This window comes from Rhinolophus ferrumequinum, chromosome 3, assembly GCF_004115265.2.
Source record: "Rhinolophus ferrumequinum isolate MPI-CBG mRhiFer1 chromosome 3, mRhiFer1_v1.p, whole genome shotgun sequence".
Lineage (NCBI taxonomy): Eukaryota > Metazoa > Chordata > Mammalia > Chiroptera > Rhinolophidae > Rhinolophus > Rhinolophus ferrumequinum.
The window spans coordinates 21676800-21690786 of record NC_046286.1 but is presented as its reverse complement, the minus strand read 5'-3'; the positions used below and the strand labels follow the sequence as shown (position 1 = coordinate 21690786).

General features: G+C 35.6%; 1 protein-coding gene across 7 annotated transcripts in view; it reads right to left on the bottom strand.

Annotated features, from left to right (window-relative positions):
* The window catches only part of MLIP (muscular LMNA interacting protein), a 228300-nt gene that overhangs the window by 48870 nt on the left and 165443 nt on the right, over positions 1–13987 (bottom strand). For all 7 annotated transcript variants that reach the window (XM_033103389.1, XM_033103387.1, XM_033103388.1 and 4 more), the window contains one exon: positions 5911–6039. In XM_033103389.1, the coding sequence (XP_032959280.1) occupies positions 5911–6039 (129 nt within the window). The remainder of the gene's footprint in view (positions 1–5910; positions 6040–13987) is intronic.

The following is a 13987-nucleotide window of genomic DNA, read 5'->3' as shown; positions in this document are numbered from 1 at the left end:
TTAGCATTTATGTTCAAAGACTACACCCAATTTTACTCTGTCCACCTCTGTGCATTCTACCTTGCTTCCACTTTTCATGAACAAAGAAAATGTTTTCTATAGAGAAAAGAAAATCACAGACCCTTTTCTCTGACTGCTTTTCCAAAGGATGTTTATTAATAACTATCCTCCAAATAATTTTAAGGCAGGTGTAGAGTTGAAACTGTGTATAAGGATGGAGGGAGGAGATTATTGTAGACAATGTCCTGGAAGAGAAGCTGTAGTTTTACCGAAATTGTCCCATATACCATAGTATTAGGTTGGTGCAAAAGTAATGGTGGTTGAAAAGGTTAAAAATAATTGCAAAAACCGCCATTAGTTTTGCACCAACCTAATATAAAACTATGCCAAGGGCATGTGATTGTGACCGTCTACAGTTCTTGACTCAAAGTTCAAGGAGAAGTTTTGGGATAGAGACTCCTATGAAGTAAAACAAAGAATGCATCTTTTGTCATGCCAACAAATAAAATGAACTTTCTAACCTCTGAATAATATTTACTTTGGATATTACTTAAAAATTATTTTGACACAGTTACCTTCTCTCTTTTGACATTCTAACTGTTGTTTAATGTTTTTCAGAAGAAACTGATATAGATGCCTTAATTCTGTTTTAACAAGACCTTATTTGAAAACTGGATTATACTTTCCATGAAAGGTTCTCAATATGGCAATGGCCATCTCTCTTAAATAAAGACTTATGAGGACATCATGGGTTAGTAGAACATAGGAGAACCCATTTGCATAAACCTTTCAGATTCCCACTGTTTCCCAATAGATTGGGATATAGTCAGACACTACATATTCACCAAGTATTGGTTAAGCAACTAATGCTTCAGACCTTAACCAATTATTAGAATTCAGTTGCTTCACTAATTCTTAGAATTATTAGAATAAATCTATTATGACAAAAGTGGCAAATAGGTCTTCTTTTGTTTGTTTATTTTAAAGCAAGTAAAAATATCTTTAAGATTCTTAAAACTACATAAGGCAAGGGAAGGGAGACAAAAGAGAAGTCTCCCTTAGCAACGTATACATTGCAGCAGAAAATTACAATCCTTTAGTTCCAATCTTCCAACCTTCACAAAAGAAAACTAAAGCCTAAAAATGGAAGAGATGAAATCGTAAATTTGAAGAGGTGATCCTATCTGATTATATCCAAGAGGAAGAAGCAAGTTTTTAAATATATACGTATATATGTATGTATATATAGTATAACCAAGACAATAGTTGATTGTATTATTGATAAATTATCTATTAAATCTAGTACATAAGTTATTTATGATAAATTTTCTATTATCTATAACCTATAAAGGGACAAAGGGAAGGAGGGAGAAGACGGAGGAAGGAAGAAAAGAAGGAAGGAAAGAAGGAAAGAAGGAAGGATGAAGAAAGGGGGAAAGGCAAAAGAAGAGAAAAACTTACAAGGATTTTATTACTTGAATAAACAAAAACAACGTGGTAAAACTTGGAAAAGCAAATCTCTGATCTTAACCCTTTCAAAAAAAAAAGTAACATTACAAGGAATTCCAGTTCTCTCTTCTCCTTAAAACAACTCAGCAAACCACTTAATCATTTCTAGACCTAAAAAATTAAATATTTTAATCTCAAAAAATATTCCTTAATAAAAGATTAGGAACAATAAAAGATCATTTTATGACAAAAGACAATGAGCCATGTTGATTGAGAAACAATGTTGAAAAAAATAGCAATTTGTTGAAAAGCGACAAGTCATTCAGAATAAAAGGCAATATTGTCAATTTCACCTTATGACAAAGGTGAGTATTTGCCCTATAATATTAACACATGGGTGACATAAAGAAATGAAAGTAAAGGTCACAGTATAAATATAACTTGAGGAATCATTAGATAAAAATCTGAAAGTCACCCACATAATCATCAAAGTTGAATGTCAAGCAGAGAGTTTGGTAAAGAAGGAAAGCAAGTCAGGTCTCTAAGAAAAATCAGAAGAAATGAAAAAATGAAAAGACGACAACAAAGAAAATTCCCTATAATTATCCTTTTATGTTCTCTGCAAAGTGATGTGGAGGAAATGTGCTAAATGGTCATTTTCATACATTCAGTAGGGAAAAATGTTATTTTCCCTACTGACGCAAATTCAAAGGAAAGTAAAAATTAAGAGGCATTTGCATACGTGCTGGGAAGCATTCTCATTTTCTTAAAAAAGGAAAACATTTCTGTGAAAATCACATGAAACAACAATATCGCCCCTTTAGTTTTATCCCAAAACTTTTTTATACATTTCTCTAGGGCTTTAAGGAGGAAATGACATATTTAATATCATGGGTTGAATTACTAATTTATGAAGACTGAGAGAGAATATTTTACATAACTCAAGTTAGCAACTGCTTTTTATATTAAACAGAGAAACTTCAGTGAAGAAATCACCTTTATCTAATTAGATATCTTAAATTACCAAAAAGTAATCAATACATTTTGCAAACTCCCAAGCAGTCAGACAAACTACGAACCATTTGGCCCATAATTTTAATCCATATGTGGAGAGTGAGGACATTTTGTAACAAACTCAAAAAGACCACAAATTGATATAATAATGTATTTAAAGGTAGTTGGAGAAAAGCCTAAGTTTCATTCTGAAGAGATTTTGTTAAAAAATCCATCAGTACAGAATGATACTTCCTGGCCTAAGCCATTTTAGCATAAAAGTTGTTAATTAATATGTCTCAATTACTGGGTTATGCATGTGGTTTCAAACTTTGCTTTTAGGACTCAGAGGCTGGCTCCAGGCAAAATTTCAGTTCATTATCAGTTCAAAAGGCTGCCCAGCTGTATCTTCTTAAGCTACAGTAAATACATTTCAGTCTGGTCCCATCATCTGTACTGTGTGAAGTTTTGTAACAGAGAGTTTTGAAATCACATTTTATGACAGTGAAGCTGCCAGGGGATATTTATTGACTTAATCTCATCCAACATCTCCTGTCATGTGGAACTGTCCCCAGTACAAGGCAGATTATAGTGAATGTGAGCTGCCTCAATTTGGCTCAACATTCTGGCGAAAGAATTTTCCATTACATGGGTGGGTGATATCAACTGAGTTTGGAACCATTCGATTTATTCTGGGGCGGCAGTAGAAGAGAACGCAATAGTCACCAGAACTGAATCTAAGTACGCTCTCTTCTGTTGAAGTTCTGATGAAGTAGCAATGCTGAGATTAGAAACTGTTACTGCTCAATTTATTTTTTAAGTAGATCTAAGCATCTACACTTGTGAGCTGTCTTTGGTATCTGCTTCCATTGTAGTTTCTGGACCCAATGAGATGGTTAGTTAGAGCTCAGTAGAAAGAGGACAGTTGATAGTATATGCAGTTTCCCAGTGTGCACGGATGATGCCAAGGTTCTCTTATAGTTTCCCTCTCATGCAACGTCAATGAATAAGACCACGGAATGTTTAGACGTTGCTTTTTTTACAATTTTTTTTTTCAGTTACAGTTGACATTCAATATTATTTTATATTAGTTTCAGGTGTATAGCACAATGGTTAGACATTTATATAATTTATGAAGTGAGCCCCCGGATAAGTCTCATACCCATCTAGCACTATACAGAGTTATTACAATACTATTGACTATATTCCCTATGCTTTACTTGACATCCCCGTGACTACTTTGTAACTACCAATTGTACTTCTTACTGCCTTCACCTTTTTCACCTAACCCTGCCCCTCTCCAGCCCCACAATCTGGCAACCATTAGTTTGTTCTCTGTATCTATGAATCTGTTTCTGTTTTGTTTGTTCGTTTATATTGTTCTTTAGATTCCACATATAAGTGAGATCACATGGAATTTGTCTTTCAAGTAGTATGCTGGACTTGTTCAATTTCAACAGTCTGTAGAATCCTATTACTTCCCATGTTCCATACGGAAATTGGGATACACACAAGAACAAATTGGTTGAAAGAAAATATAAATAAGATTATGTATGCAGCATCTTAATATTTACAAAAGAGCTCAAATTTTCAACATACTATCTGGAAATGCATAGGTTTATGTTGTTCATGAACAGAGCTTTAAACTTTCTATATAGTTAGGAAAAGCAAAGAAGAAATGGCAATTCCTTTTAATGACAAGAATTTCCTACACTTAAAAATGGAATTTATCATTTCAAAGGACAGCAAATTGTGATAAATTATAGGTAGATTAACTTGATATTCTACAAAGAATCTTGTTTAAAGTAAAATGCATAAATTTGAAATTAATATATACAAAAGGACAAACTTATAGCATTAGATCATATCTTGAAGAATGTAAGTTACATGGATAATATGTGAAATTTATTTTAACTATTGGCATTTTCATCATATAACTAGATTACTTTTACTAAACATTTATAATGATCCTATGCTGTCTACAATATCACATTAAGCCTCTCAAATATTAGTGTCATGAAAGCAATAGATATTTAATAAGTGTTTTTGTTGATGATGGAAATATGCTTTTGTAACAGGAATTTCATTTTTGTTATGTATGGAATTAGTGAAGACAAACCTATATATATCGATAAGATTTCTCTAATTTCACTTGAGAACTACATTTTATTCCATTAAGTAAAAGTAATTTCCTTTATCATTTTCAATTTTAGTGCCTCCTAAATTTTTTTAATTTATCAAAATCACATCAGTATTCACTAACATACTAATAAACACAAAAATATTTTCATCTCCATTTTACAAATAAAAACGGTAGCCAATCATGAGAAAGTATTTATAATGAACTTTTTCAAGGTCGCATAAGAACTTCAGATCCAGTCGATCTCAGATTTTAAGTAACCCAAATTTTAGAATTTGAAGGATCTTTAAAAAGTACCTGACCTGAATGTTTCATTTTATACTTAAAAAACTGAATATTTTTAATGCATTCAGAGAGAAGAAACAACGTGCTCAGTGTTAGAGAGCTAATATGTGGCAGATAAAATATTCCTCGTCTCATTAGTATGGATGTCATTTATATTTTCAAGAATACTGTTAGGTATCATTTTCAAAATAAATTTTAAAAAAGTATATAATCATATTCCTTTTTAAATCTACTTTATCATATGTTATCAAATGTGGTGATCTTACGTGTCCCAGGTGTATCCAGAAAGATTTCTAGATTACTTACATTGCTTGTGTAATATTTGAGATATAAAATACAATCCATGCCGATTTGTTGCATTTCAATAAAAAATAAATACACAAAGTTTTTCTTTGAAATAATTTAAGAAGTTTTACATTGTATAAATGTGTAGTTTCATATTTCCCCCCAATATCTTACAAAGCACTATTGACAACCTTCCACTATACCTCTTCCAACATATAGGACATACAAGAGGAAGACAATATATCTTTTTTACACATGAACCAAATTAATAAAAAAGCCGTAAATAACTTGAGAGCCTATCCCTTAACTAGTACTTTTCAATCCATTAATAGGGGATTACATCATCTCTACTATGTTAAAAGAAATCCAAACAATAGATCTTTTGTCAAAGGTACTAATAAACCAACTCTAAAATATGATGTCACTTCAAAAGGAACAGAATTTTAGTAATAAGAATATAACACCGATATGACACATGCAGATAGTGACCTCATGCTAGAGAATAATGTCTTGGTCCCCAGAATAATACTAGTAGTAGGTAGAACATTTTTAGAAAAAAACAGTAAAATACTTCAAAATATTACCCTGGAAATATATAAGAATTAAATTGTATTATGCCAAAAATCGATCTTTTCTTATTACTAAGGATACTCCAATTAAATGAACATTTTCTTGCACATATTATATTCATAGAGCCATCTCTATATTTTAGACAGCCATTTACCAAAATATTAAACATTTTCTCACTTGTGACTCACCTGCTCAAAGAAGAGGTCACTGTTATCATCCAGGTATTTACTGAAAGGGTTGGGTTCATAGACTTCTTCCTCATTTTTCAGTAATATTTTGGATTTTACCGGTACTGGGCGAATTACTCCAGGTTTAGTCTTCATCGACATCAAATAATTTAAAAAAAAATACAGAAATAAACACTATTAAAATAAACATGTGCATTATTAAGCCATTCAAATGTTCTCACAAAATTTATTTTTTAAAAGTGTAAAATGATTTTTCAAATACCAGAAAACAGCCTGGAAATCAAATGATTTTAACTAATGTAACTTCAGTTTTCAGTTAACTGTTACAGAAATCAAATCATAACGATCTATATTATATGTTCAAAATGCAAAAACTTCTTGATTTAAGTTTGGGGCAATTTCAAAATGATGCTTCACAAACACCGAACACATTTAAACATGGTCTTATATATCCATGCCAGTGCATTCAGTCAATATGTATTTCACTTGACAAATACTTATTGGGAATATTCTCGATGCCAGACAGCATTCTCATTCTGGGCACCGTAGAACAGATGAATTTAGCATATCCACCAAGCCCACAACAACCTTCCTTCTCTGGAAACTGCCCCCCACCCCCACCCATGTCCCCAAATCCACAGAGATACGCCCCCAGAAACTATGTTCATATCACGTATGATGAAACCAGGGGTGGCCTTCTGACGTGAGAGGGTGGGAAGTGGGTAGCAAACAGATTTTCTCTTCCAGGAATGTGGAATGGGTATTTAAACTGCTCTGTAGTCACTTTGGGAAATTGAAATTATAATATGTCAATTTGGAAGCCACGGGAAAGGCTAATCTGCCATAAAACAGATCTGATAAGACCAAGAAAGACAGAGCAAAGTACATGGAGAAGCAACTGAGACAGGAGGGAACATTCAGGCCTTTCCAGAACTGAATTCCAAAACATTCCTGGGGTCCAGCTGGATTTTTTGTCCCGAGGCTCCCTAAGATTTTCCTTTTACACTAGATTCCCTTTTTTCCAAAATCAAATTTACTTCTATAACTCGCCATCAAAAGAGTTTCCGCCCATAGACCAGTCATTCAAGTTTCATAAACCTGCACCACCCAATGTCAGTTTGATGAAAGAGAGAAAGAGAAAGAAATCTAGTTTGGGGCAATTTCAAAATGATGCTTCACAAACACCTAAATCTTGTTACACTGTAAAAATGTCACAAAATGATTGATAAGTTTACAAAAACATCCCAAACAAGAATTCAATAAAAAGTTGTGCAACTTCTTCTGTTTAAGCATTTTGCTGTAATCATTCTTTTCAACTCCATTTCCTTTTGGAAAATAGTAAATCAGCTCTCCTCAGTCAGTACTAATGCCCACAAGTGAAGCCTTAAGGGACTACATCTATCTCTCTGCTCTATAAACTCAAATGTTTTGAGTCTTGAATAAATGCCACTCTGCAATACTTTTGTCAGTCGATATTTTCCTAGTTGTCTTATATATATATGCCAACTGGGAAAATACAGATTGAGAAAAGTCTCTATTTTCCCCAGGGTGAGAAATATCTCCCATTTAAGAAACTCGGATTTCTTTTACAGAGAAAACTGAGCAAGTAACATGGAATTACGCGTGAAGTCACACAGTGGAGTGTATATATGAGAGCAATATCCCTCCAGTAAACTCAACACAAGAACAATGCCCAGACAGTTATTGGGACAGGCCTGATATCTGGGTCACGATCCTAAATTGTCCAGATTCCCTGTCTCTTCTTTCCACTTGATTTCCTGTTTCATTTCTCCCTCCTCTGCTCTTACTCCTGTACCTTCTCTTTCTCTCCTGCTCCTTTGTGAGGCAGGGAACCAATACAAGAACTCCAGTCCTCAGGGCCTACCAGATTCTAAAACCAACATGGAGCTTTAGGAGCTAAGCTTGGTGGCAGTACACAGACAGATGAAAGCACTACAATAGGCTAAGAGAAACATGACCACTGGTCCCTGTATCACTAGCAGACAAATGTTTTGGGTTATCCTGGCCTGGAGCCTTTCATTCAGATCATCTCTCTTGGGATCGCCATCCTCCAGGGTGAGACTAACTAACACAGTCTTCTGGGTGGTTGGCTATCAAGTACCTTCAGTATCAGAATCAGTTACTGATGCTTCAACTTGTTTCTCTACCAGCCTTTATGCTCCTTAGTTCCTATGAATTTCCTGGATTTGATGGTTGACTGACAACGTGACAGTGATTCTTTCCCTATTTCTTCTACTTTACCAGATTTTCCACATGCTCTTTTCTGGGACTCTGTGTCCCTAGGCTTGGTCTATGTGAAGTCTGGGAGTTTTACTCATTTCAGTTTGCTTACTTGATGTTGATATGGTTGCCCTGATTTTTATATTACATTTATCACCTCTTTTTTTTTTAATCCTAATTTTCTCTTGCACCTTAACTCATTGTCACTCAGTCATTAGTATTTCACAGACATGGAGGCCACCCGTGGGCAAAGGAAGACTAGACATAGTTTGCCTTTGACACTGTTCAAACTTCCCAACCTATAACCTTTACCCATACCCTCCACACCCAACTGTCTCTCAGGATTTAGTCAAATTGGAAATAGAATCTGGGTGCCCCATTTCTGAATCTCATGCACTTCCATGGTGCTACACCAATAGATTATGTTCATGGCAGCTCTGCATCTTGCTCATACCATTCTACATGCTTTGAAATGAGCCTCAACATCTTTGAGGACTCATTGCAGCTTACACCATCCTCTTCCCATAGACCCAGATGCACGGTATTCAATATTTTAAGATAGATTATCTCATCAATTCATTACATACAACCCTGTAACAGGTTTAGAGAGAATAAGTCACAGGCCAAGTCATGCAGTTAATTTGTAAAGAAGTCAAGGTTAAATCCAGGTGTGATCTTATCAAGCCCATGATTTTAATTACTCTTATGCTTTTTCTAGAAAGAGAGAGAGGAGCACATAGATGTTTAAATCATTTTAAACACCCAACTTTCCATAACTTCTGCTGTCCAATCATTAACAATTCCCACATCCTTGATTTTGCCAGTTACCCCATTCTGTGTGATCTTACTTTTATTTTCACTATCCTTTCTAAATCCAGTTTTTCTTTTCTTACGGGTGGCACAAATGTTCCTGCCAATAGAACAGCACTGAAATACTGTAGGATCTGATGTTTCCTGCTCAATATACAAATCCATACTTCCTCCCTTCTTCTACACACGCCCACGCGCGCGCACACACACGTCCCACACGCCACCTCCTAATAGTCAAATCCATCATACAAGCAAGAGTATCAAAGTGCCTTTTAGAAAGTCTATGAAAGAGCATATATAAAGCATATGAATACTGACCCACATAAGGCTATCTTGGAATATTCGTTAACTTCTCCTCTGCTCTTCCTAATACCTGTTCCTCAATGTCAAATAGTCATGTAATCTACATTTGCTAAAGATTAAATTGCAACACAAGTAAACTCATGTCTCTATCCAAATAAGAAGATGTCTGCTAGTACCTTGCCACTCAGAATGGGGAAGACAGGTAAACAGCAGCAACATCGCCTCAGAAGTGCCAAAACTTGGGCTCTGTCCCAGACCTACTGAATCAGAACCTGCTTTGCAACCACATCCCTGGATGATTCATGAGCACATTAAAAACTGAAAGGCACTCAACTAAAATTCATCCCATTAACACGTTTGTGCTGCCCACACAAAAATAGGTCTTCCTTGGTCTGCCATCTGAAAGATATCTCTTTAACCTTGAGCTTCTGCCTCCAGATTGAAGGAGAGGTTTTAGAATACACTGTCTTTTATTAATTTCTAATCTATATTGTATCTCTGCTCCTAGCCCCCTGATATCTTCAGACTTCAAGTAGACTTTGGTTCTCTAATCCTGGCAAATGTAATTTGCTAAGTCTGTGTCCAAATGAAAATAAAGGAAATTAGATAAATCAAGTTAGAAGAGTCTATAAGAGTGAGCTACTGAAGAGTCTATAAGACTGCCATTGTCCAGCAACATTATAACCAAACTAACCCAGAGAGATCCTTCTTTCATTTCTATCTGCTACAGAATCCGTAGAAGAACCAGGCTCATGACTGATACACATAAATGTCATTCTTATGATGCCAGAAAAAGCAACTCCATAATTTTCTTTCCAGCCTAAGTGGAGAAATAAAAACAGGTAATAATTCTCATAGTCAGCACAAAGAGCACAAGAAAGAACAATGGAAAGGTTCTCCAAATGGCAAATTTCAATGCATGATGATGAGCCCACTGAGAACTGATTTACACTGAATGTAAGACATTTTAGAAATGCCTCAAAAACAAAACAACCATCATTTTGGCGCTCTGAAGCAAACCTCTATCAGAGGTTCCCTGGAGCCATTTTTCCAATTAGAACCTAATCTATGTCAGGAACTGTAGTATCTGCAGAGATGAGGAAGACATCACCTCTGTTCTCAGAAGACTGAAAATACAGTTGAGTAAATCACAGAACAATAAGAGTGTAAGTCAAGTCACGTCACTCGACTCCTCTCAAAGCTCTCTAATGCTTGACCTTTTCACTTAGAAAGTGAAAGTCCTGCTGCAAATCCTGCTGAGGAGCTTCTGTATGACCTAGTCTTTTCTATCCCCAATCAGTTTCTCCCTTTCCGATCTAATCTCCTGCTGCTGTCCCTCTTGCCCCTTTCACTCTCTCCACTCTCGCACACACATGACCTTCCCTCTTCTAGGAGTTTGCACTTGCTCTTCGTTTTATCTGGCACTCTTTTCTCCCTTTCCAGAATTGCAATCCTTACGTCTTCCCCTTTCCTGCCTTCGTTTTTCCCCCCCACAGTATTGATCACAATCTGACATCAGTTTGTTTATTGTCTTGCTTTCTACACTAGATTATAAGCTCTGTGAGGCCAGAGATCATTGTTTTGTTTACTTTTGTGTCTCTAACACCTAGAACTGTGCCTGAAACCTCATAGGTGCTAAATTAATATTTGAAAAATGAATAAATTCATTGATGGGCAGAAGCCCAGTATGTTGGCTAGAATCCAATATGGAGGCCTTAAGAGGTGTTGATTGCCAGCTTGGGGTCTCCCACTATTTTTCCTGAATTGAATTTTTTGTTACAGTCTAGCCCAGGAAGAGGAAACTTCTCAAGATAAAAGCTCCACTCTGCCTTTCACCAGAAAAAGGAAAGTGGGTTAGTGAGGTCTTCCCTCAGAGATAAGAGTAGAAAGCTGAAATTGTCATCTCTGATAGATATAAGAAGTCAAGGCCAGAGACCAAGTCTCTAGGGACTTTACAAGATTTTAACCCTCTCCATTGCAAAAAGAAAAATGGTTGCTGTGCCCCTTGTTTACTTATTGTAATAAGCAATAAAACTCAACACTGAAACACAATAATATCATCTGTTTTGGAGAATTCAAAAGTGATGTAGAACTCAGGAGAGCATATCTCACTCTATTGTTAGTCTTGAGGGAGAAAAAATCCAAGAGATAGAATATGTGGTGGCAGGTTTTAATGGCCTATGAGGCACTGGTCTAAGCCTGCTATTCATTTGTGTTTATAATTCATCAAGTATACACTTATATTTCAGCATTGCTACTCAGGGCATTATAAAAATAGGCATTGTTTCTGCCCTTTGGAACTTACTATATAATCATAGTTCTCTGACAACAAGTTGGTAATACCTCTGGCTGGAGACCAAAGTTGAAAATTAACAGCCAGCACTGACCTAGAAAATCCATTACCAATAATTTAAAATAATGGCTTCTCAGAGAAACACCTTTCTTAAAGTAGTCACTTCAAATAGTGGACTGTTTTTAATTGTTTTTGACTATAGTAGTAAGCTCTGGGGTGGTTGTGATGAGGGAACACAAGAAATAAAGGCTAGGATCCCAGCTTTCCAGCGCTTATTTTTATTATACATCCAATTTTTTTAAAAGAAATAAGATGTGTAATAAAACAGAAGAATGTAATAAAACACAGCGTATAAAAAATTCTGTGAGTTTGGATAGGAATTCTGCCAAGTTGATGGATCCAAAGAGTTTGTGAAAATTCCATAGTTGTTTCTTTTACCCATTTCTCCAGTCTTGTCTTCATTCTCCAGTGTTATTATTAGAGTTTCTGTGACAACAAGCTCATAAAAACTCAAAAACATTCTACCCATCAAGATTGTTGACAAAAGGAACATTCTCTAAATCATTTAGCTGATTTATTCATTCAATTAGTAAGAGTTTAGTAGCTCAAATTCTTTCTTAAATAAACAATATCATATGTTTGAGGCAAATCCTTAAGCTTTTTTCCCCTCAAATAAATATCTCAAATTTCAAAACACAACAATTTTTAAGGCTAAGAAACACAGACACACACACACACACACACACACACACACACAACCGATTTGTATACCACCCATTAACCATGGGACTGTTGACACGTTGTTGTAGATATCTATATTTCAGTTTTTTTTTTCATCAGAATAATGAAAATAACAATTCCTGGCATACTTATTCATAAGGTGATTGTGAGAATCTAATGAGATAATATGCTTGACAGACTTTGAAAGAAAAAAAAGCATAAAAGGAATTTGAAAGGAAAAAACTTCCTTTTTTCTATTTTCTCATTTATACTATAGAGGGTTGATATTAAGTGATCTACACTATCTATAAAACTTGATCTGTTTTTTCCAAACAATGCATAATTATTACGATAGTTGTACAATAATAAAAATGCATAGGCTTTCAAGAATTATAAACCACATCCCATGGCTCAAGAAACATTTTGCAGAATGTACATGACACAGATTGGCCAGATTGAAATATTTCAATGGTTAAAGAAAAGACAATAGCATGACTCATACCTGAGGAGGCGTATGTGATAAGTGCTGTAGCATTTAAGTATGTTGTATCAAGGAAAAGCTTGTCAAGGACAAACTGCATTTCGGCTTAAAGAAGACATGAGTGCTACACAAAAGATTTTAGGGCTGCATTTTCTGAACGACAGGGACTTCAAGAGCCCTCAGAAAGATGAGTCATGCACCACTAACGCAGGACACATCAGCTGGCATTCAGAACTGAGAATAAAGTATCTGCAAGTTTAAATACTGTTTTTTCTACTGTTCCAGTAAACAGCATTTGCTTTTACCTGCTTATGGCCATGTGGCTTATCGTTTTATATTTCCAGATTCAGTATTCCATCATGGACAACAATGAACATTTTGTAATGGCATGAAATTTCAAAAGCAAAACCCAAATGTCATCTAAACCACACTCCCCTACCTACCTCCAAGGAAGACCAGCGTTTCCCCATTTGGTAGAGCCCAATCTGTTTTCTTATCCAGAGAAAAAAGAGACTTCACCGGCCTCTGTTAATATAGTGATGGCTCATCTCAGGAATTAGGAAAGCCTGTGAAGAAGTTTCAACCTAGGTCCTCCTTTCCTTATGCTCCCTTTATCATGCTAGGGGAAGCACTACCCCCAGGTGTAAAACTTCAGCTCCCTAACTGACCCTACCCAGTCTCCTCCTATTCAGTAAGTGATCAAGTCTTTGCAGGTCATGCTAAAAAACCAGGCCAGGGCCAACACAGGAGGTGCCCCAGGAATGTCACACTTCTATAGAGGCCCAATTTCCCAACTCCTTCACCACCCTTTTCTTATTCCTCTTGAATTATCTAAAATCCATAATGATTCCTTTTTGAAAGTCACATAGAAGAGGATAACCCCTAACACTGTGATCTTACAAAATCTATTTAAACTCTGTGAGCCTGTTTCTTTATCTATAAAAATGGCTGCTCATATGATATCAGAGATAATATATTAGAGACTTTGTGTACAACAATAACGCCTCCCATATGTACAGGGCTGCATTGGTAACTTCAGATATTATGACATGTAAGCCTTACGATAACCCCTTCACGTTGACAGAGGAGTTATACCAACCTCCATTTTATAGAGGGGTATTTCCAGTACCCTCATCTCTTAGTTCCTTTTCCAGTTTTGATGTACTGGGATGCTGTTTAATAGAAGAAGAGAAACTGAGGCAAAGATTGGTGAACTAGTTTCACAAGGG